The 25,948-nt window shown below is 41.5% G+C and overlaps 1 protein-coding gene across 1 annotated transcript in view; it reads right to left on the reverse strand.

The window, feature by feature from the left end:
• The window catches only part of MIB1 (MIB E3 ubiquitin protein ligase 1), a gene marked incomplete at both ends in the record, with an annotated part of 99,075 nt that overhangs the window by 57,892 nt on the left and 15,235 nt on the right, over positions 1 to 25,948 (reverse strand). Inside the window, 4 exons of the mRNA XM_080714308.1 lie at positions 2,910 to 2,976; positions 6,783 to 6,887; positions 15,242 to 15,371; positions 17,876 to 18,047. Of these exons, the coding sequence (XP_080570434.1) occupies positions 2,910 to 2,976; positions 6,783 to 6,887; positions 15,242 to 15,371; positions 17,876 to 18,047 (474 nt within the window). The remainder of the gene's footprint in view (positions 1 to 2,909; positions 2,977 to 6,782; positions 6,888 to 15,241; positions 15,372 to 17,875; positions 18,048 to 25,948) is intronic.

Below are 25,948 nucleotides of genomic sequence, written 5' to 3' on the forward strand. Positions count from 1 at the left end.
ATTATTGTTAGTATTATCAATATTATTATTCTGTGTGTGTGGGGGGGGGTACTAGGGATTGAACCCAGGGGCATTCTACCTTTATGCTATACCCTCAGCCTTATTTTATTTTTCTTTTGAAAAAGGGTCTTACTTGGTTAATAAGAGCCTCAATACTTGTAAGGCTGGTCTTGAACCTGTAATCCTCCTTTGTCAGTTTCCCAAATACTGGAATTACAGGCCTGTACCACCACACCCAGCTCTGTATTATTTTTAAACAAGAATAATATCTAGATATTTTAGTTTTGAGTACCATCTTATCTTAAATTTTTTTGGGGGGTGTTTTTTTTGTGTGTGTGTGTGGTACTGGGGATGGAACCCTTCTACCTCTGGGCTACATACACTCCCAGACCTATTTTATATTTTATTTGTAAACAGTGTCTCTTAAGCCAGCAAGGCTGGCTTCAAACCTGCCCAATCTGCCTCCCAAGCACGGGGATTACAAGCGTGCGCCACAGGCCGGCTCATCTTAAAATGTTTTAAGAATTCATTCTAAGTTCATTAGGAATGAATCCCTAACTCATTAGGGATTCTAGACCTAAAAGCTTATAAAAATAAGACTGGGTGTGATGGTGCACACTAGTAATCCCAGTACTTGGGAGGCTGAGACAGGTGGATCTCAGATTTGAGGCTAGTCTCAGCTACTCAGGCCCTCGACAACTTAGTGAGACCCTGTTTAAAATAAAGAATAAAAAAAATAGGGCTGAGGGTGTTGCTCAGAGGCAGAATGCCCCTAGGTTTAATCCCAGTTCCACCAAAAAAAAAAAAAAAACCTGTAATAATGTAGGTGAGAGATACAGCTCAGTGGTAGAGCATTTGCCGCATGCACAAGGCCCTCAGTTTGATCTCAAGCACTACAAAAAAGAAGACTGCAATTATGTGATGATTTGTCAACAATGGGTAAGCAAGAATAGAATCTATAAAGAACTATGCAAGCTTCTGTCTAAACACAAAGCCCTAAGACAGGCGCTGTGGCACACAACCGTAATCCTAGCACTTGGGAGGCTCAAACAGGAGGGTCACAGATTTGAGGCCAGCACGTGGTAACTTACAAAGACCCTGTTTCAAAATGGAAGGATTAAAAAGGGCTAGAAGTGTAGCTCAGAGGTAGAACACCACTAAATTTAATAGCTGCTTAAAATAAAAAAAATTAAAATTTTTGCTGTCAAAAATACTCACTTTGGTGCCTAGGTAACTCACTGTCACTGCACCAGAGCCACAATAACTAGAAAACATTAAAAACTGTCTTTAAAGGGCTTAGTATTATTTATAACAAATAGATTTTGTGATTTTTTTTTGTATAAAGAACAGATTCTTTTTTTTTTTTTTTTTTTTTGGGCAGTACTGAGGATGGAACCCAGGGACATTCTACCTCCTCCAAGCTACACCCTCAACCCTATTTTTTATTCTTTATTTTGAAACAGGGTCTCACTGAGCTGCAGGGGGCCTCACTAAGCAGTAGCTGAGGCTGTCTGCGAACCGTGATCCTCCCGTATTAGCCTCTGAAACGCTGGGATTACAAGCGTGCATCACCACACCCGGCAAGTTTTTAAAATTTTAAATTCCAGCTTGGCATGGTGGTGCATACTTATAATCCCCGCGCTTGAGAGGCTGAGACAGGAGGATGGCACAGGTTCCAAGCCAGCCTCAGCTACTGAGTGAGGCTCTCAGCAACTTAGTGAGACCCTGTTTCCAAATAAAGTATAAAATAGGTCTGGGAGTATAGCCCGGAGGTAGAAAAGCCCCTGGGTTCCATCCCAGTACCACAAAAATAAATAAATAAATAAATAAATAAATAAATAAATAAATAAATAAATTCCATTCCCTAGGTTATTTTCAAAATCCAGTTCTGAAATAGACGATTTAGGATCATAAGACACCATGCTGACAGATCTAAAATGTGAACTTTGATTCCATATTTTTCTTGCAAAGGCAAGATACAAAACAAGAAAATTTCTAAAAATAGGAGAAATTGATAAGCTCCTCAAAAACAAGACATTTTTCCTATATTCTACTTTAAAAAAAAAAAACTAAAGATATGTTGCAAAAAGACAAGATCGCTTTTTAACAAAAAGGCAAGTCGAATAATTTGGAAAGAAAACAAAGTTCATAAGAAAGAAAAGCATTCACAGACTAAAGATGTAATCAGAAGAACGGGGTAATGTCAATCCTAGTAACAAAAAAATTTCTAAAGTAAAAGTAGTTGTGGTTTTCTTATTCCGTTTTAAAACTGTAATGATTCATGAAATTATATTTACTATATTATCTTTAATCTTGGAGCTGTTCTTTAAGAAGGCAATTTTATAAAAATTATAATAAATTTATAAGCACTAAATTCTCAAATCCTATTTTCAACAGCACAGGAGATATAACACTGATGTAATCTAATGCAAAAATTTTCAATGATATGTTTATAGTTAAAAGGTAAATGTTGCACCGGGCGTGGTGGCGCACGCTTGTAATCCCAGCATTCGGGAGGCTGAGACCGGAGGATGGTGGTTCGCACACCGCCTCAGCTACTTAGTGAGGTCCTCTGCAACTCAGTGAGACCCGGTTTCAAAATAAAGAATAAAAAAATAGGGCAGGGGGTGTAGCTCAGAGGTCGAATGCCCCTGGGTTCCATCCCCAGACCCGCAAAAAAAAAAAAAAAAAAAAAGGTAAATGTTTCAAATATATTATGACAAACAGCATACCAAATTCTCACGACATGACAATTCTTTCTGGGCCTAAATAAATCACAAAAAGAAAGAAATAATTTAAAGCCAATAAATCTAGCTTTAATGGTAATTTGCTTTAAGTCCAACTTAAATATTTTACTGATTCCATGAATACTGATCCTTTATGTAGAAATATCTACTCGGCTAACTCACCTAGCACAGGGCAGTGATCTCTGTAGAAAGAACCTCCTTTGGCATCCTGAACACATTTCAGATCAGACTACAAAGAAAAAATTAAAACAGAAAATCACTCATGAAAGCTTTAAATATGATTTGATATCTAAAATAGGCAAAATTTTCATTCAGAAAATATCCCCAACAGAAAAGCAGTTCCGGTTATCAATCACACCAACACTGCCTTCTTAACTCTTGTCATTAGGCCATATCCCTAGCCTAATGTGCACGGGGGGGCACACCTGTAACCTCAGTACTTAAGAGGCTGAAACAAGCAGCTGGAGGCCAGCCGCAGCAAATTAGCAAGACCTTGTTTCCAAATCTAAAAGCACTGTGAGTATAGCTCAGAGGGTGAATTCTTTGAGGTTCAGTCCCCAGTACAAAAAAGAATCTGTATACATAATCTTCAAACAGGTCATACTTTATTTACTATAAGCTTTCTAATTTTAAAGCTTAAAAGTAAATTTGAGTCCTTTGTTTTGTTTGCGGGTCTCTGGATGGAACCCAGGGGCACTCGAACTCCAAGCTACACTTCCTGCCCTATTTTTTTAGTCTTTATTTTGAAACATGGTCTCACTAAGTAGCTGAGGCTGTCCACCAACCACGATCCTCCAGTCTCAGTCTCCCGAATGCTGGGATTACAAGCGTGCATCACCACGCTCGGCTTAAACTTGAATCTTTAACATTATAGTTTCAAAAACAAATGCCAAAATACATCAAAAAATACCTAATACTGAAATACCTAATACATTCCATTTTAAAAATACTTTCTCTACCAACAAAAAGGTTTTAATTCGCTTGATTTTTCCAATCTTATGAGCTATAAAAATCAAATATTAACTTATTTTATAGATAAAAAATTAAAGATAAAGAAAGAAAATTATCCAAAACTGAAAAGCCAAAACAAAGCACAAAAAGATGAAACCAGAGCCAGGTATGGTGGCGCATACTTACAATTCTAGTACTTGAGAGGCTGAGACAGGAGGATCCAGGTTTGTGGCCAGCTTCAGCAACTTAGTGAGGCCGTGTTTAAAAAAATATATTTTAAAAAAATGTAGCTGGAGGTGTTGCCCAGAGGTATATAATGCCTCTGGGTTCAATCAGTTGTTTGTTTTCAAAAAAAAAAAAAAAATAGCTGGGCGTGGTGGTGCACACTTGTAATCCCAGCACTTGGGAGGCTGAGACAGGAGGATTGCACAGGTTCAAAGCCAACGTCAGCTACTGAGTGAGGCTCTCAGCAACTTAGTGAGACCCTGTTACCAAATAAAGTATAAAATAGGTCTGGGAGTATAGTCTGGGAGTATAGCCCCTGGGTTCCACACCAGTACCACAAAAATATATATAGAGAGAGAATTAAATCCACTCTTTTGATTTCTTATAATTCTATTTTAGTCTATATTTCACCAAACTTTGGATAATTAAAGTTCATTCCCACTTACCTTGTATAAGAAAAATATTTATAAGAAAACCAAGTATGTGAATGGGGTGGTGCCTGTGATACAATAAATACAGAAACGTGGGCTCGAAGAGTAATCTTGGGTACTATGGTGAAAACATAAAAGCAAATTGAGATTTAAAGTGTCTAATAAACCGGGCATGGTGCACACACTTGTAATCTCAGCACTGGGGAGGCTGAGACAGGAGGGTCGCAGTTTGTGGACAGCCTCAGCTACTTAGTGAGGCCCTTTGCAACTCAGTGAGACCCTTTGTCAAAAAAATAAATAAATAAATAAAAAATAGGGCTTGGGGTGTAGCTTGGAGGTACAGTGCCCCTGGGTTCCATCCCCAGTACCACAAAAACTAAGTAAGTAAATAAATAAATAATCTAATAGTACATGGCATATATAGTAGGTGATCAATAACTTACTCCATTAAGGAAAGAAGTCCTTTACACACCTACTCTGTGTGTGTGTGTGTGTGTGTGTGTGTGTGTGTGTGTGTCTGTCTGTCTGTCTGTCGGTCTGTTACAGGAGACTGAGCCCAGGAGCATTCCACCTGAGCTAAATCCCCAGTCGTATTTTATTTTGAAAGGGTTTAAGTCGCCAAGGACCCCACCAGCTTGCTGAGGCTGGCCTCAGACCTGCCTGCTCCTGCCCGATCTTCCCAAGTACTGCGATCACAGGCAAGCAGCAGCACACTCAGCACACCACAACTTTTTTGCCTCCCTGTTCTCCTAAGAACATAGGTAATTCTAGATGTTTCTAGGTTAATTTTTTTTATTATTATTATTATTTTTGGTGTTAGTGGGGTTCCTAGAAACCCTTCTACTTCCGGGATATACTCCCAGACCTATGATAAATAAATATATATATATACAGGGTCTCTTAAAGCAGCGCGGTGCGATCCTCCTATCTCTGCCTCCCAAGCGTGGGGATTACAAGCGTGCACCACCATGCCCAGCTCTAGGTTAATTTTTTTTTTTTTTGGTGGTACTGGGGTTCCTGGAAGCCCTTCTACCTCCAGACTACATTCTCAGGCCTATTTTTATATTTTTTATTTGGAAACAGGGTCTCTTAAGCCAGCATGGCTGGCTTCAAACCTGCGCGATCCTCCTGTCTACGCCTCCCAAGCGCAGGGATTACAAGTGTGCACCACCACGCCTGGCTAGGTTCATTATTTTAAGTTATCAACTCTACACTTTAAAAAATAAGAGACCCAGCGGGGGTGTGAGGGCACACGCTTGTAATCCCACCATTCAGGAGGCTGAGACCAGAGGGTCGCAATTCGCAAACAGCCTCAACCACTTAGTGAGGCCCTCCGTAAATTAGAGACCCTGCTTCAAAATAAAGGATAAAAAATAGGGCTGAGGGTGTAGCTCGGAGCTAAAATGCCCCTGGGCTTCATCCCCAGTACTAAAAATAAATAATAATAAAATAAAAAATAAGAGAAAGAGCCTGGCGTGGTGGCGCATGCTTGTAATCCCAGTTCTTGGGAGGCTGAGACAGGAGGATTAAAAATTTGCAGCCAGCCTCAGCCACTTAGTGAGGCCTCTACAACTTGGTGAGACTCTGTTTCAAAAAATTAAAAAAAAAAATGAAATGAAATATAGGGCTGGAGTGCATGTAGCTCGTAGGTAGAATACTCCTGGGTTCCATCCCCAATACTGAAAAAAAAAAAAAAAATGGAGGGAAGTCCTTAAAAATAATTTTAACAGAGCCAGGCGTGGCGGTGCACACTTGTGATCCCAGCATTTGGGAGGCTGAGATAGGAGGATCATGGTTCACAGAGAGCCTCAGCTACTTAGTGAGGCCCTTTGCAAATCAGTGAGACCCTGTTTCAAAACAAAGAATAAGAAATAGGGCTGAGGTATACCTCAGAGGTAGAATGTCCCTGGGTTCCATCCCCAGTGTTGAAAAAAGAAAAAAATAATATAACTTGAACACCTAAATAATTTATATTTATATAAATATACCACAAAATCTCATTATACTACTGTTCTGAGTCTTTGCCAAAAATTAGCCTTACAGATAAATTTAAATCCTGATATCAATCCTCAGCACTGTAAGAAAATAAATATTTTTATAGATTTTAGTAAATAAACCTCCTAGCCCTACATTAAGAAGGAATCAGCTCGACATAATCAATATATAGTAAAGTACCCAAACATTCACTGAAGGAAAAAATCATATTTACTATTAAACAGTTTAGACAGGCATAATAAAAATGCAAAGGTCTTGCAAATTTATTACATTTTCACATTAGATTTCCTTCCTACTGAATATTCATGATTCAGATAGCTGTATTGTAACAGAAGGGGATAAGTAAAGATAACAGATAACAGCACAAGAGGAGCTATTATTTCCCCTTTCCACTCACCCACTATTTCATCTGTTCTGCGTCCTCGCTACTTACCATGCCCTCAAAGCCAACTCTGTAAAGGTTCTTAGCACCGTTATCCCAGAGAACATACGCTGCGCTGTGTGGGCTTGATGCACTCCAGTCTTGGATTTCTGTTACCTAAGAGAAGTTTTGGAGAAAAGAACTTTTTAGAAAGGGAGGGAAGATGTTAGCTCTTTTAATTATTATATTTAAAGCTAAAAATTTCACCTATCCAACTAACAAAAGCATGAAAAATACTTTCTTGCTAAATAAATCACTTTGATCATATAATTAGATTAAAACCCTATTTAAAAACCGATCTTTCAGCCCAGGAGGCTGAGACAGGTGGGTGGGTCACAGGTTCCAAATCAGCCTCAGCAACTTAGACTGTTTCCAAATTTAAAAAAGGGGGGGGCTGAGGGTATAGTTGGGAGGTAAAAGATCCCTGGGTTCCACCCCTAGTACTACATACATACATACATATATACATACACACACACACACACACACACACACACACACACACACACACATTTCCAGAATTATAAAGTAATTTTTTAAACCACCATAGAAATTTTTGATTGGTAGGTTTAGGGATTACAAAAAATAATTTGATGCAAAATTTAAAACGTTTATTCTTTTTGTGTGTGTGTGCGGTAATGGCGACTGAACCCAGGAGCAGTCTATCCCTGGGCTACACCCCCCAGCCCTATTTTTATTTTTATTTTTTAAATTTGGAAACAGGTTCTTGCTAAATTGCTGAGGCTGGCTTTGAACCTGTGATCTTCCCATCTCAGCCTACCAAATACTGGGATTAGAAGCCTGTGACACCACGGCTGGCTCAAAAATGTTTACATTCTTATAGGGTTTAAGAACAACATATTTACATGGTGGTGCACATTTGTAATCCCAGCATTCAGGAGGCAGAGACCGAAGGATCATGGTTCAAGGACAGCCTCAGCTACTTAGAAAGGCCCTTCACAACTCAGTAAGACCCTGTTTCATAAAATAAAAAGACTAGCTAGGTGTGGTGGTGCATGCTTGAAATCCCAGCATTTGGGAGGCTGCTGAGACAGGAGGATTCTGGTTTGCAGACAGCCTCAGCTATTTAGTGAGGCCCCTTGCAACTCAGTGAGACACTGTTTCAAAATAAAGAATAAAAACTAGGGCTGGAGGTGCAGCTTGAAGGAACAATGCCCCTGGTTCCATCCCCAGTACCAAAGGGGGGAACAATATTCTTTTAATCCAAATACTCAAAACAAAATTTTAAATCTTTGACAAAATATCCAAAATGATTAAGAAAGAATATACTCATTTTTTGAGATTAAAAACTGACAAGCACCAAGTTTTCTAAGAACCAGAGTGACAGTGTACAAGAACTTAAAATTCCAGCATTTGGGAGGCTGAGACAGGAGGATCAGGGTTCAAGGACAGCCTCAGCTACTTAGTGAGGCCCTCTGCAACTCAGCGAGACCCTGTTTCAAAATAGAGCTGGGATGCCAGGCGTGGTGGCGCATGTTTGTAATCCCCGCGCTTGGGAGGCTGAGAGAGGAGGATCGCTCGGGTTCGAAGCCAGCCTGAGCTACTCAGGGAGGCTTCCAGCAACTTAGTGAGACCCTGTTTCCAAATAAAATATAAAATAGGGCTGGAAGTATTGCCCGGAGGTAGAAAGCCTCTGGGTTCCACCCCCAGTACCACCAAAAAAAAAAAAATAGAGCTGGGGGTGTAACTCAGAGGTACAGAGGTAGAATGCCTCTGGGTTCACTCCCAGTACCAAAAAAAAAAAAAAAAAAAAAAAAGGAGGAGGAGGAGGAAGAGGAGGAGGAGGAGGAGGAGAACCTGAGCCAGGAGTGGTGGTACACGCTTGTAATCCCAGTGCTTGAGGGTCTGAGACAGGAGGATGGCAGGTTCACAGCCAGCCTCAGCTACTTAATGAGGCCTTCTGCAACTTAGTGAGACCCTGTTTCAAAATAAAGAATAAAATACAGGGTGAGGGGTGTAGCTCAGATGTAGAATGTCTCTGGGTTCAATCTCAAGTTTTCCAAAAAAAAAAAAAAAAAAAAAAGGGATGTTTCTCCCTAAAGCAATATTCCCCAGTTTTCCTCAAATAAGCAGGCTACCAAGGAAAGAAGAGCATGCCTACATGGAAGCATCAGTCAATTCCGAATAATGAAACATTTGTTAATATGACGGCATGATTTATCAATGACGGGGAAACAAAGAAGACGGCATAAGAAAATAACTGCCAATAACTTTCATTAAAAATACATATGGGGTAGGGGTGGTGGTGCAAGCCTTTAATCCCAGTACATGAGAGGCACAGAAGATCACAGGCTCAAGGCCAGCCTCAGCAACATAGCAAGATACCTCAGGAATCTAGACCCTGATTCAAAACAAAAGATACAAGCCAGGCGTAGATTCCTGAGAAACCTTGCTATGTTGCTGAGGCTGGCCTTAAACCTGTGATCTTCTGTGCTTCCCATGTACTGGGATTACAGGCTTGTGCCACCACACATTCTACCTCCAAGCTACACCCCCAGTGCTATTTTTTTATTCTTTACTTTGAAACAGGGTCTTATGGAGTTGCAAAGGGCCTCACTAAGTAGCTGAGGCTGTCCACGAACCACGACCCTCCTGTCTCAGCCTCCCGAATGCTGGGATTACAAGCGTGCGCACCATGCCTGGCTGGAAGTTATTTTCTTATGCCTTCTTTGTTTCCCTGTCATCGATAAATCATGCCATCATATTAACAAATGGAGTAATTTTATTTCATTATTCAAAATCTAGACCCTGATTAAACACACACACACACACACACACACACACACACACACACAAACTGGGTGTGGTGGCGCACACTTGTAATCCCAGCATTCGGGAAGCTGAGAGACTCTGTTTCAAAATAAAGAATAAAAAAGAGGGCTGGGGGTGTAGCTTGGAGGTAGAATGCCCCTGGATTCCATCCCTAGTATCTAAATAAATAAATAAATAAACAAACTAACTAACTAACTAACTAAAAAATGCAACAAGCTTGGTGGTGCATGCCTGTAATTCTAGTACTCAGGAGGCTGAAACAAGAGGATCACAAGTTCAAAGCCAGGACCTCACTAAGTGGCTGAGGTTGGCTGTGAATCTGTGATCTTCCTATCTCGGCCTCCCAAGTATTGGGATTGCAGGCATGCACCACACCCAGCTCCAAAACGTGTTGTAAAAGAAACATAATCCGGTGTACTTATATCAGATATTGAAATGATAGTACTCAAAAACATTAATAAAAGTAGGCTAAAATGTATTAATATAGATAATGACACTTAACACCTTTAACAACATTCAACAGGGGCTGGAGGTGTAACTCAGTGCCAGAGCACTTGCCTAACATGCAAAGCCCCTGGGTTCTATTCCCAGTACTGCAAAAAAAGAACAATAAAGGCATACACAACACATACTTAATTGAGTTCCATCAAACAACTGTTATAAAGTAACCAGCACAAAAGGGAAAGGGAATTGGTAACTTTCTCAATCCACACACAGGCAAAAGGAAATGAGGCCACAAAAATTATAATTGGTCTTAAACATGTGTGTAAACAATGTTCCCCTGAAGTTTTACTGGATAAAATTACCTCACTCAGAGTCACATGTGCAAGATGGTTTCATTGTTTTTCACTTTTGTTCTTAAACTACAATATGTGTTAAATCATAACAAATAAAAAATGTAATACTTATGACTCAAAACCTCAAAATTTTTTTGTCAGGTGTGGTGGTACACACCTGTAGTTCTAATATGTGGGAGGCTAAGACAGGCAGATCAAAGGTTCAAGACCAGCCTCGGCAACTTAACAAGACCTCTTTCAAAATAAAAATAGAAAATAAAATTGGGCTGGGAGTGTAAATTGGAGGTAGAATGTCCCCTGGGTTTAATTCCCAATGCCATAATATAATAAAAGTAACAATAATATTGTTTACTTCTTATCTTCCCCCCAAAAGGTACCAATATAGCAAAACTCAAAAAAGTACCACTTCTGTGGCTTCAAACTTTAATAGCTACTGCCTTCAAAAGCTGATGAAAAAATGACATCCAATTCCCTGGCCAAACAATTAATTGTGAGGAAGATTTGGGGCGGGGGGGCTACTGACGATTGGCCCTAGAGCCATTCTACCTCCAAGCTAAACCCCCAGCACAATTTTTATTTATTTATTTTGAAACAGGGTCTAAGTTGCAGGGGGCCTCACTAAATAGCTGAGGCTGGCTGCGGAACTGTGATCCTCCTGTCTCAGCCTCCCAACCACTGGGATTATAAGAGTGCGCCACCATGCCCGGCTGAACATACTCAATTTTCAGAATAAAAGTACCACAAACTTAACTTTTCTCATGCACTCTGTTTTGTGGGGGAGGAATTCTAGGGATTGAGCCCAGGGGAATTCTACCTCCTAGCTACATCCCCAACCCATTTTTGTTATGTTTTGAAACGGAGTTTCATTAGACTTAAGTTGCTGAGGCTGTCCTCGAACCTGGGACCTTCCCATCTCAGCCTCCAAAGTGCTGGGGTTATATGTATGAGCCACCACACCCAGCTTGTTCATGTATTGTTTCCAAAAAGTTATTAGAATGTGTGCTCTACCAAAGGAGAGCAAGCAATGTAAGATGAAATTATAAAGCACAGAAAACATGTGATGAGCCAGGAAGAAGGCAAAGCATCTTTAAGGAGTGGTCCAGCCAGACTGCAGCCTTGTGAGTCACTGGCAGACAAGCTCAAGGCTTTTCCTGGCAAGATCCCCACGCCCTTGTGCCGTTTACTCACCTAAAGACACACTCTCAAATGAGCCTGCTGCACACCTGCAGTGCACGGCTAGACTGTTACGATCACATTCCCATTTGCCGCTCCACTGTCGTCCCTGGCCCTGATCACCTGAGGTCTCTCAGTGAGCCTCCACCCATACATATTCTTAACCTACTCCTAAGACTCTGAGGTAGACCTTAGTAAGCTTAGAAGCAAAAAATACATAGCAATGCACCCCTCTGACCTGGTCCTCCTGGCTGCCCGATGTTCTCCACTGGACCCTGCGTTCCAGGCCACATGAATGACTCTCCCCACTGACTGCCCCAGGCAGAGTCTCCTGTAAACTCCCAGCAACACCGAAGCGAGACCAGTTACCGCAGACTCTGCACACTTCACATTCTCTTGGGAGCCTTCATCTGGAAGGAGCGATGTACCCTGTCCTTTTAACAGACAGGCTTGGGCTCACTACTCGGTTTTTCAAAACTTAAATACTAATTGTTGCCGTATAAAATATGAAATGAAAAGTAAAAATAAACAAGGAAATAATGAACACAGGATCAAGGTACTGATTACCTTTCAAGGGAGAGTTGTGAGTGGGACGTGACCTTAAGGCACTCACTCTGCATGTTAAGGACAACAGTGTCCACTTTCACTACTCTTTCTGACGTTTTCACATGTATTTTATACACTCTTCAGAATACGTGGTGCAGAACTGCTATGGATGCTATGAGGTTTTTCACGCGCACGGTGCCTTGCTGAGGAGAGCAGGAGCGGACGCCCAGCGCAGACTCCACTTGCCAGAACCTCCGTACTGGACGGTCGTGTTGCTGCCCCACCTCAAAGGACCACCGTATCTCTGGCTGACTGCCAAGCATGGCCCCTGGTGGCCCACACATCTAGTGACATCTCTTCCAATTCACACTGCTCTATCTTTCTCTTAAAAGCAATGCTTCTTAAATTCCACTATGCACACAACTGACTTGGGGAACTTGTTAAAATATGATTCTGATTTAGAAAGCCGGAAAGGAAGCAGTATTGCCTCTCTTGTTTCTAACAAGCCACCAAGTGGCTCCAATGCTGCTGCTTCACAGGAACTCAGGTGTAGATTGTCTGGTTTCTCTCCAAACTAAAATACAGGCTTCAGGAGGGTAAGACTTTTATCTTCTTTGCTTACTGCTATACCCCTACTGGCTTGGAACAGAACTTTACACATGATAAGTGTTTAATAGTTTGTTAAGTAAAAAAAGTAAAAATCTGTTCCTTTAATAAAATAAAATACTGAAGATATAATAGTTAGAGCTGGATGTGGTGGCCCATGCTTGTAATCCCAGCATTCGGGAGGCTGAGACCAGAGGATTACGGTTTGTGGACAGCCTCAGCTACTCAGTGAGGCCCTCTGGAACTCAGTGAGACCCAGTTTCAAAATAAAGAATAAAAATTTGGGCATTGGGCAGGGGGTGTAGCTCGGAGGTCGAATGCCTCTGGGTTCCATTCCATCCCCAGAACCCCCACCCCCAAAAAAAGATATAATAGAGCTGGGCGTGGTGACGCATGCGTATAATCCCAGCATTCGGGAGGCTGAGACAGGAGGATCGCAGTTTGCAGACAGCCTCAGCTACTTAATGAGGTCCTTTGCAACTCAGTGAGACCCTGTTTTAACATAAAGAATAAAAATTGGGCTGGGGGTGTAGCTCAGAGATAGAATGCCCTGGGTTCCAAATCCAGTACCGCACGCGCGCGCACGCACACACGCACGCACACACACACACACACACACACACACACACACAAAGATACAATGATTAAAATACAGCCAGACATAGTAGTACCTGCCTGTAATCTCAGCACTTCCAAATATTAAGGACTATATTATTTTAAATGAAACCAATAGAACTCTGAATTTAGAAAACCATTTCAAAGGAAATGTTTAGCCGGGCGTGGTGGCGCACACTTGTAATCCCTGCACTTGGGAGGCAGAGGCAGGAGAATCACGCAGGTTCAAAGCCAGCCACGCTGGTTTAAGAGACCCTGTTTCCAAATTAAAAAGTATAAAAATAGGTCTGGGAGTGTAGCCCAGAGGTAGAAGGGTTTCCAGGAACCCCAGTACCACCAAAAAAGAAAAAAAAGGGGGGGGGGGGTGTTTAAAAATATAAAATTCAAAAATATGCACAGCTGGGCATGGTGGTGTGCACTTGGAATTCCAGTACTTCAGAGGCTGACACAGGAGGATGGCAAGTTCAAGGACAGCATCAGCAACTAGTGAGTCTCTCAATAACCTAGCAAGCCCCTGTTTTAAAATAAAAATAAAATAGGGCTGGGAGTGTAGCTCAGAGGAAGAATGCCCCTGGGTTCAATCCCCAGTGCCACTAAATAAACAAACAAACAAAAAAAATCTAAAGTCTGTAAAAGCATCAAGTCAGTCTGGTAAGGTGGTGCACACTTGTAATCCTAGTACTTGGGAGGCGAGACAGGAGGATCCTAGGTTTGTGGCCAGCCTTAGCAACTCAGTGAGGTCATCCACAACTTAGTAAGACCCTGTTTCAAAAATAAAGAAATAAGCCAGGCATGGTGGCGCATACTTGTAATCCCAGCGTTTGGGAGGCGGAGACAGGAGGATCCGGGTACACAGACCGCCTCAGTTACTTAGTGAGGTCCTTTGCAACTCAGTGAGACCCTGTTTCAAAATAAAGAATAAAAAAAGAGGGTTGTGAGTGTAGCTCAGAGGGAGAATGCCTCTGGCTCCCATCCCCAGTACTGCAAAAAAAATTTTTTAATTTAAAAAATGTAAAAATAAAGCAGGGATGGAAGTTTAGCTCAGAGGTAGTATGTCTCTGAGTTCACTCATCAGTTCTACAAATGAAAAATTAAACCATCGAGTCTGTACAAAAGAGGCTTTTTCAGGTAACAGACTTTGAAATCATTTTTCTGTAATGCTAAAACAATTTTTTCAAAAAGGTAATAACAATGGAACAGTGAGCTGACACCTAAGTCTCAAATGTGAAATGCTACAGTAGACCTAGAGCGACAACAACACACTCAATAATATTTCTTTACTGACAGAACCAATGAATGGATCCCAGACAAAGGAACCTGAGATCCAAAATAAACATAACAACAACCCGCTCACCCTAACATCTCTGGTATTTCAATCCAGTTCAACAGGCCACACAAAACTCCCTTCAAAACAACTGCTAGTACTGACTCCCAAGCACAGTACTCCAAACACCTGAGAGGCAACAGAGGCAGTGGACAGCACGGCCACTACTGCCCACTGGCTGGGACATCGCTCCGTGGCAGGGCGCTTGCCTGACATGGCTTTTTGTTTTTGCAGTGCTAGAAGACATCCCAAGGGCCACACACATGCCAGGTGGGCACTCTGTCACTGAGCTACATCCCCAGCCCCTCCAGTGAAATTTCAACAACAGGAAAGCTGAGAGCACGAGTGCCACTGAGGGAGGACGGCCCCAGTGGGAGGCTTAGAAAGGATTCTGGGCAACCAAACAATTCAAAGCCTCAGTATACAGAAGGTAAAACCTAAATCTTCACAAGTAGTAACGATGCTTAAGCAAGAGCAATGTAGTTTCTTCAAGGAAAAAATAGATTTTAAAAATTATTGGCCCAGGAATAAATGGGCCAAGAAATCTATTTACAGTAGCAATAAAACCTGAACATACAATATCCATAACACACAATGAATTAGAAAAAATGCTGTACCTTTCCCCTCCGCCCATTTCCTCCATCTTGATCTTCCCACTGCCAGTCCACGCCTCGCACCACTCTGGCACCTGCAAAGATTCCTCTGGCTGTAATCTTCTTAGATTTCCTACGAGACTCCAGCAGAACCCTAAAAATAAATTTTTACCCCCAAGTTTATTTTAAAAATGGGTAATAATTAGCTTACATGTAAAAGCACTTTCATAGGTATAAAATGTGCTATACTCCTTAAGAGAAATGCTCCATTTTACATATGAGAAAATTGAATCTCAAAAGTTAAGTAATACACCCAAGGTCACAAAAGTTAAAAGGTAATGGTGTCAAAACAGGAACGCAGTCTCCTCATTTCAGGTGTCCCTATACTCTCCACTACTTCACAGGTGGCACACGTGGCGGAATGCAGCACTGCAACAGAAAACAGCAAACTCACGTCTTCCCAGGCTAGGGACAGCCTCGGCTGAGGTCAAGAGTGAGCCCAACTAAAGGTGAGGCACGCCTCCGCTCAGCCAGCCCTTGCCAGGACGAAATATGAGCCCAGTGTCCAGAGTCCTGGGGGGGGGGGGGGTTTATGAATTTATAAAAGGTTGGCAATAATTCAAACTTTTAGAGTATTGTGTATGCTGATAAAATAGATCTATCACTGGGATTTGACCTACACAAAACTGTCTCCAAAGTATTTCAGACTTACGGAACATCACGGACTTGAGAAAGATTTTGCACTCAACTATGTGGGGCAGCTTGCTACTCCAAGCTAATCCATCCCTTATTCATGTACATCCTTCCCATTTGTAAACTCAGAGAGACTTGGCATTTTGTTTTGTTTTTCTAATTTTATCTCATTAGTCTATTCATTTCTGGAATGTCTTTATTATTCCTTAACTTTAATTGCATGCAAAAGGCAAAATAAGTAACTTGTTCAAAATGATCCAGTTAGTAAATGGGACCATGATTTGCACTGGGATGACCCAACAATCTGTTTCTATTCCATTCTAGCTGCCTCTGTGTAAGTGGTTGTAATCTTGTTCTTGTGTATAAGCACATCTACATGAGAAAACTTCATCACCTGAAACTCAGTATCCATTAACTATTAATATTCTTCTCATTGTACCTAAGATACCCAATACCTAACGCTACCACAATCCAAAATATCACAGGATAATCACTGCTGAATGACTTCCTTTAAACTGTGATTTATTTATTTATTTTGGTGGCACTAAGTGATGGGACCAGGGACATTCTACCTCCAACTTACACCACAGTCTTACTGGGAGTAAGTAATTTTAAAATAGGGTCTTACTAGGTTGATGACAGTCTCACTACTTGCTAAGAGCTGTCCTTGAACCTGCGATCCTCCTGTCTCATCTCCCAAGTACTGGAATTACAAGTATGCACCAACATGCCCAGCTAAATCATGAACTTCTAAAATTACTGTGTCTTAGCTAAGCATGGTGGCATACACCTATAATCCCAGTACTTGGGAGGCTGAGACAGAAGGATCATAGGTTTGAGGCCAGCCTCAGCAACTTAGACTGTCTCAAAATTAAAAAGAGCTATGGGTATAGCTCAGAGGTAGACGTCTCTGGGTGCAATCCCTGGTACCAGAAAAAAGTAAAAATAAAAAAGAATACTGTGGGCTGGGTGTGGTGGCACACACCTGTAATCCCTGTACTTGGGGGGCTAAAACAGAAGGATTACAGGTCCAGGGACAGCCTCAGAACATAGAGAGACTCTCAACAACCAAATGAGACCCTGTTTCAAAAGGAAAAATAAAATGGGGCTGCGGGTGTAGCTCAGAGGTAGGGCACCCCGAGATTCACTTGGGTGTAGCTCAGAGGTAGGGCACCCCGAGATTCACTCAGTACTAAAAAAAAAAAAAAACTGAAGACTGTCTTTTTATCAAATCTCTACAAATACAGTAGTGTCATGTGGTCTTAATAAATGCCTGCTGACTCAATCAATGAGCCCTAGTGCTCATCTGGTAGCAATCCGAACAAGAGGCACAGTGAGAAAAACTAGCCAGTCTCTCTTGGGCCGCCCTTGCATTTCCAAGTGTTGAGTGATGCAAGTCTCTGGGCTACAGAAAGAATTGATTACCTTGGAAAAAGATATACAGGTAGCTCCACACTCTTCCCTCACCTTCAGCCAGCCCAGTCAATGTCCACACTGCTTTGAAACTAAGCCAGATGTCAGAAGTTATTTCCTAATCCTATTTCTAATGTCCTTCTCTTGGTGCACTGTAACCATGCACCAGACTGAGGTACAGGGTGATGGAAACAAGCATGTACACAGCACCCAGCACTTCCCCTCCTCCTCCCCCTCCCCAGGCATAATACTGAAACTGGGGTGTGTGTGTGCATGCGTGCGTGTGCGTGTGTGTGCGTGTGTGTGCGCGTGTGTGTGTGATTCCACCTCTGAGGTACAGCCCTATTTTATTCTTTGTTGTTAGGGTCTCAATTGCAGGGGGCACACTAGATTGCTGAGGCTGGGCCCAAACTTGTGATCCTCCCGTCTCTGCCTCCCAAGTACTGGGATTACAAACGTGCCGCCACACCCAGCCTGAAACTGGTATTTTACGTAGGGTAAAACTTGAACACAAACAGGAGTCACGACTGAAGGAAAGAGTCGCTTCCCTACCGCTCACTCCCTGGTGTGGTAATCCTGTAAAAGCGATGCCTCAAATGGTGCTTATCTCCGTGATAGCAAACTGTGCACAAGTCATAATTTGTACATTCTGCACATTTCCATCGAATGCCAATGATGGGTTGTTGACGGCAGGTATCACACATAGTTCCATCATGCTTGATGCCTATTAAAACAAAGATACATGCTTACATTACTTACAAATAACTATTTGCGTGTTATTCCCTGAGGAAAATGTAACATTTTATAAAGTTTCTTAATCAAGCGGAGGAAAAACACTTATCCACACACAGTTTCAAGATAGTAGGTCCAGCCAGTTGTGGTGGCTCACACCTGTAATCCCAGGATTGGAGGCTAAGACAGGCCCAGCCTCAGCAACACAGCGAGGCTCTCAGCAACCTAGTGAGACCCTGTATCCAAAGAAAAAATAGGGCTGGGGGTGTAGCCCAAAGTGCCACGTGATGATGATGATGATGACGACGATGGTGATGGTGATAGATCTAAAATTTTTTCGTAATTTTGTGTGTGTGTGTGTGTGGTTCTGGGGATAGAACCCAGAGGCATTCTACCGCCAGGCTACAGTCCCAGCCCTATATTTTAGTCTCTTTATTTTTCAAACAGGGTCTCACTGAGTTGCAAAGGGCCTCACTAAATAGCCGAGGCTGTCTGTGAACAGCAATCTAGAACTGTTCTGCTTAAAAACAAGAAGTGAGCCAACAATAACTACAAAGAATGTATCAGAGATTCCACAACTACCTTCCATGGGGACACAGAGCTTGTGGTTGGTGCTGGGTAATTTTGCATCTACTTTATGAAACTGTCCAGAAAGGGGAGGGATGTGAAGGTAAGAAAGTGGACTAAGAGACAGATAGGTAAAACTCAGTGTTATTAAAAATTAAGCGCTATATAAAGGCACAATTTAAAAAAAAGAATGTATTAGGGGTGGGGGTGTGGCCCCGTGGTAGAGCACATGCTTACTTATTAGCCTGGGTGAGGCCCTGGAGGAGGGGGTGTGAGGGAAGAAACTAATTAAAAAACACAAGCCTAGGGGACTGGGGACATAGTTCAGTGGTAGAGCACTTGCCTAGCACGTGGGATGCCCTTAGTTTGATCACCAACACACACACACAAGTACTGGCTGTCTTCCTTAATAGAAATAAACTCATCTCGCCTAAATCAGAAAGAGTACGGAAAAGCTTCACAAAAATGATGGGCAAGTAAATCTTTCAAAGAAAGGAAGAAGAAATCACAGAAGAGCACAGACTACATTCAATGAATCAGGAGGTCTAATGTTTTAGGAGGAATATTATATATAATCAATGACTTAGAAATAAATTAGAGTCAAGCTGGGAAATAACAAGATCAGACATTTTCTCCGGTACTGGAGATGGAACCCAGGGGGCATTCTACTTCTGAGCTACACCCCCAGCCCTGTTTTTGATTCTTTATTTTGAAACTGAGTCTCACTGAGATGCAGAGGGTCTCACTAAGTAGCTGAACCTATGCAGACTTCATTTTTGACCAATATTATTCTTTTTTCGGGAGGTGTAATGGGAATGGAACCCTAGAGCATTCTACCCCTGAGCTACACCCCCAGCCCTATTTTTTTACTTTGAAACAGGGTCGCAAGCAGGGCATGATGGCACACGCTTGTAATCCCAGTACTTGGGAGGCTGAGACAGGAGGATAGCACAGGTTCGAAGCTAGCCTCAGCTACTTAGCGAGGCTCTCAGCAACTTAGTAAGACCCTGTTTCCAAATAAAATAGAAAAGGTCTGGGAGTGTAGCCCAGAGGTAGAAAGCCCCTGGGTTCTACCCCCAGTACCACCTAAAATAAATATATACATATACATACATACATACATACATACATACCACAGAATTCTAGTTACACAACTAAAAGCAGTCAATATTCACTAGTATCACTACTTCAGTCTTTCAGAATAAACATCAAAGAGGGGACTACAATTGCCGTTGTTCTTCCCTTCTAGAGATAAAAATGAGTACACAAACAAGGGATCTGAGAGACACAATAGTACACACCCGTGATCCCAGTACCTGGGAGGCTGAGACAGGAGAATAGCAGGTTCAAACAGTCTCAAGATTGTAGCCGACTCTAAGCACCCTAGCGAGACTGTTTCAACCCCCTCTAAAACACTGGAGCTGGGTGCGGTGGCGCATACCTGTAATCACAGGACTTGAGAGGCTGAGACAGGAGGACTGCAGGCTTGAAGCCAGCCTCAGCAATTTAGTCAGACCCAGCTTCCCTGTTTTCAGATAAAAATAAATAATATAAAATATAAAATATATAAATATAAAATATATTTTATATATAAATATAAAATATGTATCTTATATAAAATAAAATATTATTTATATTAATATATTTAAATAATATAATAAAAATTAAGGCGGGGAGCATAGTCGAGAGGTTCCATCCCCAACACCCCCCCCAAAAGAATGTCTCTGGGTTTGATCCTCAATTGCAGAAAAATAAATTAAAATTAAAATTAAACAAATAAATAAAAAGGGCTAAGAATACAGTTCAGAGGTAGAATATCCCTGGATTCAATCCTCAGTAACCCATAAGGAGAAAGGATTTTTTTTCTTTTTTCTTTCTTTCTTTTTTTTTTTTTTTTTTTTTTTTGGTGCTACTGGGGTTTCTGGAAGCCCTTCTACCTCCGGGCTACACTCCCAGACCTATTTTTAAACTTTTTTTTTTTTTTTTGGAAACAGGGTCTCTTAAGCCAGCATAGGTAGCTTAGAACCTGCGCAATCCTCCTGTCCCCGCCTCCCAAGTGCGGGGATTACAAGCGTGCGCCACCACGCCTGGCTTTTTTCTTCTTTAATCACAATTTTTTTTTAAAGCACAGTACCCAAACAATCCACAAACTGTATTAAACATTCATGTTCATTCATTCAGTTAGTAAAAAAAATTATTATATTTTGATTTAAATCGTTATATAATCAAGCTGGGAGTGGTGGCACACACCTGTAATCCCATACTTGAGAAGCTAAGACAGGAAGATCACAGATTCAAGACCAACCTCAGCAACTTAGTGAGATTCTCAGCAACCTAGCAAGATCCTGTTTCAAAATAAAAAATAAAAGCCGGGCATGGTGGCGCATGCTTGTAATCCCAGCACTTGGGAGGCTGAAACAGGCGGATCACACAGGTTTGAAGCCAGCCTTGGCTACTGAATGAGGCTCTCAGCAACTTAGTGAGACTCTGTTTCCAAATAAAGTATAAAATAGGTCTGGGAGTATAGCCCAGAGTTAGAAAAGCCCCTGAGTTCCACCCCAGTACCACAAATAAATAAATAAACAAATAAACAAACAAACAAACAAGGCTGAGGGTATAGCTTAAAGGTTGAACACCCCTGGGTTCAGTCTCAAGTACTACACAAAAAAAATCATGACATAATCAATTCCATATGGTGTCTATTTTAGAATAATAGTTGTATAATTATTTCTATAACTATTACTTTCAACACAAATACCAAAGGTTTACAAACACAAGTTAAAGCTTGTTCTAGCTCTCACAGATAATTTTTAGGTAAATTCGTAAGTCTATCAACAGATACAGATTAAAATCTGTCAAGTGATATAGGGCTATTAAACTTTTAAGTTTTCATAAAATTGCAGTTTTTAAAGAGAAACACCAAGGATCACAACAGACTTTATAAATGAGTTTTTTAACTCACAGATTTTAATACTGAAATAAATGTATACCCAGCTTTATTTATGCATTATAGATTATATTCCCAGAAAACTTGAGTGTACATAAAAATTAAGGAAAGGTGTTCCTAAAGGTATTTTTCAAAGGCAATTCTCGTCTACATCCATCCCACATGCTTTTCTATCGGAGACACCTGACTCCACCATTGAGAAGTGGGATCTACTTCCCTCTCCACTGGACCTAGCCAGACACGTGTAACTGCTTCAATCAACAGAATGCAGAGAAAGGAACAATACACGACTTCTCAAATTAGGTCGTAAAAACCAATGCAGATACCACTCGTTTGTCCACAGATGGCAGTCCCTCTCCCTCCCCCTCAAGATTCACACCCTGTATGCACTGGGAGCTCTGAGCAACTGCATAGGAAGTCTGGCTACCCTGAAGCTCTCAGCTGTCTGACTCTTCCAGATAAGGCTCCAGACACTGTACAGTAGTAATAAGCCATTCCTCACTGTATCTCGGAAATTCCTGACCCAAAAGAACTATGAGCATATTTGTTTTACACAAGCTGAGCATAGTGGAGCATGCTTATACTCCAGCACTTAGGAGGCTGAGACAGCAGGATCAAAGGTTCGAGGACAGCCTCAGCAAGTAGTGAGACTCTCATTAACCTAGTGAGACCCTGTTTAAAAATAAAAATAAAATAGGTCTGGGACATACCTCTGAGGAAGAAGGCACCTGGGCTCAATCCCCAGTACCTTCACCCACCCATACACACAAAATTGTTTTACACAACTCAGTTTTAGGGTGATGTGTTTATATAACCACAGTAACTGGAACAAAGCAAGTTAAAAATACTCTTACAATGCTCATTATAGTTCCCTAATATATATACATTGTACCAAAATAAATCTGAGATGGAATAAAGATGAGATAAAATATGATACAAAAGAAAACCATTCAGCCAGGCATGTTGGTGCACGCTTGTAATCCCAGCATTTGGGAGGCTGAAACAGGAGGATCGCAGTTCGAAGACAGCCTCAGCTACTTAGTGAGGCCCTCTGCACCTCAGTGAGACCCTGTTTCAAAATAAGAATAAAAAATAGGACTGGGGTGTAGCTCAGAGGTAGAAGGCCCCCAGGTCCCATCCCCAGTACCACAAAAAAAGGAAAAGAAAAAAAAAAAGACTTTGGCCCTGTCTTCAGGTTTTTTCAAAGGTACATCTGAAAAGATTCAATTGTATGCAGTAGATGAAGCCAAAAATGTAACACAGCCAATGTTGAAAATATGGGATTACATATATATATAAATATATATATGTAGTATATGTAAGTATATATAAACTATGTTAATCCATACAAGGAAATTCTAAGCAGTTAAATCATAGTGTATAAAACATGTTCCAAACATGGTAAAATATATTCTCATTTTATCAAGCAGCTTTCAAGAACTATAGCAGAACATCTTAGGGGAAAACTAGAAAGATAATTCCCAAAATATGCTGGTGAGATTGCACTTTGTGATTTCTTAACTTTTCTACCCTGAGTATGTATCAGGAAGAGCAGCTGGGTGAAATGAAGCACTTAAAATGGAATGAGAGCCGGGCGTGGTGGCACACGCTTGTAATCCCAGCGCTTGGGAGGCTGAGACAGGAGGATCGCACAGGTTCGAAGCCAGCCTCAGCTACTTAGTGAGGCTCTCAGCAACTTAGTGAGACCCTGTTTCCAAATATAGTATAAAATAGGTGTGGGAGTATAACCCGGTGGTAGAAAGTCCCTGGATTCCACCCCCAGTATCACCGCCCCCCAAAAAAGGAATGTGAGCAGAGATGTTATACATGTCATTTAAAATTTAAGGTAAAAACATAGGCCGGGCATGGTGCGCATGCTTGTAATCCCCATGCTTGGGAGGCTGAGACACTCAGGTTCAAAGCAAGCCTCCTCTAGCTTAAGAGACCTGTTTCCAAATAAAAAATATATATAAAATAGGTCTGAGAGTGTAGCCCAGAGGTAGAAGGCCCCCAAGTTTCATCCCCAGTACCACCAAAAAAATTAAAATAAAAAATAAAGTAAAGCCGGGCGTGGTGGCGCACGCTTGTAATCCCCGCGCTTGGGAGGCGGAGACAGGAGGATCGCGCAGGTTCGAAGCCAGCCGCGCGCGCTGGCTTAGGAGACCCTGTTTCCAAAATGAAAATATAAAAATAGGTCTGGGAGTGTAGCCCTGAGGTAGAAGGGCTTCCAGGAACCCCAGAACCACCAAAAAATAAAAATTAAAAAAATTAAAAAAATAAAAAATAAAGTAAAAACATGAGCAGTCCTAAGCAAATATTTACAGAAAACAGTCTTCAAAGTACTCACTTTAGAAGATGTTACTTTTTAATTCTTAGTCCTAAGACTGAGTTACATCGTGCTTATGAAACACATAACCTTTATTCAAGTAAATTCCTCATGCCACATGCCTGTAGATAGATATAATAACTGTCGTACTACAAAAATATTATAATGGACATCAAACACCAGTAAAATAAAGGGCCATACAATGGTTCAATTTCTGAACAGGCCGGGTGTGGTGGTGCACACTTGTAATCCCTGCATTTGGAGAGGCTGAGACAGGAGGATCTTGGTTCATGAACAGCCTCAGCTACTTAGGGAGACCCATTTCAACTCGGTGAGATCCTATTTCAAAATAAATAAAAAATAGGACTGGGGGTACAGTTCGGAGATAGAATGCCCCTGGGTTCCTTCCCTAGTATAAAAAATAAAAATTCTGAACAAAGTCTCTGATCTGGCTGTCATCACAAAAAAGTAAAATGTACTAATCAAGCCAATATCCACTATGCAATAGAGGTTTATCTTGAACCATGCAGCTGCTCAGATGAGAGGTGGCTAAGGAAATAGCATAGGGAAATATATACCCAGCTCCTAACTTAATCAAAAAGGGGAAGGGAGGAGGATTTAGTTTTCAACTATTGTCCTATTTACATAATTTTTTATCTCCAAGTTCATTTTCCACAAAGTACAATGGTAACATTCATGAGCTCAAAATCTGTGTACTGGTGTTCGTTAGAAGGAACAATTTAGACATACAATGACGACTGATAAAAAAAAACTCTTCTAACAATTCATGGTAAAGAAAGAATACTTCTGGGAAAACAATTGATTCCACAAAAGCACATCCAAATCCTTTCTTGGTTCCCACAGTTCAAAAGTCAGCAAAACCACTGAACAGCTGTGAAACAGACTTGCTCTAAGAACTGGCAAAGAGTAAACAGAGCGACCCACATCGCTCCCAAAATGAGCACTAGAGGATTTTTAATGAGAATGCAATTGGCTTTAAAACAAAAGTTGATATTTAAAGAAAACAAACAGGAGAATGAGCATTAAATAACAAAGCCAACATTTTACCCATCTCTTAGGGTCATGTCTTTCTATAGCCACCCAATTCATTCTCATCTAAAACCATCAACCCTGGTAAGAATTACTCCTTAAAATTTTCATTTCAAAAAACTTAATTCCCTAACTAAAACCATTAGTGCTTTTTCTCCTTGAGATAGGACACCATATCACCCTAGAGAGTTAATGCTCTTTTTTTTGCTAAGCTGTATGAAGACATCTGCCACCACTGAATATACCACCTGATGATAGCTTTTGACTCATTCTACTAAAACTCAAATGACCATCTGCTCCAAGTATTAATGGTATTTCTCCTAAGTTTAATAACTTAGGGAATTCACATAGCTGAAGTCTTTGTGGCGGGAACTCTTATGAAACAGTGAAGCATGCTACTAAAGATTAAAAAGGATGAGCTCTTAAAGGAGAACTAGTAAAAACAGGTAAAATTCACAAAGTACTGATTCAAGTAAAACAAACTTCCCTATAGAAAAGATGACAGAGGGACTTCCGGGAAGATGGCGACCGAGAAAAGCGGGGCTTAAGAGTCCCGCTAACAACCAATCTCCATTACCACAAAAAGAGCGCCTTTCATAGCCAGAAAACACCATCACCAGAAAAACAAAAAAAAACACCAGGCTCCAGAGAGAAAGCGGACTGAGAACAGAGCTCAGGGCCACAGAGGAGACACACGCGCCCGAGGACGCGGCAGCAGCGCCATACTGCCGGCGGCAGCGGCGAACTCAACGGACGGCTACAGCAAGCCAGGTGAGCCGCTGCGGAACAGCCAGGCGGGATCTTTCGGCGCAGACAGCATTTAAAGCTCCCAGTGGCTGAGCTCAGCACACGCTGCAGGGATTCAGAGTGGAAATCAAAACCAGAGAAGAAAAAATACGCCAGCCTCATGGCCGAGGGCGTGGCAGAGGCGCCATATTGCCACCGGCGGCGGCAGCAGCAGTGAATTCACTGAGTCCAGTACAGCTACATCTGCGTACTCAAG

This window comes from Muscardinus avellanarius (genome assembly GCF_963383645.1).
Source record: "Muscardinus avellanarius genome assembly, chromosome: 17".
Lineage (NCBI taxonomy): Eukaryota > Metazoa > Chordata > Mammalia > Rodentia > Gliridae > Muscardinus > Muscardinus avellanarius.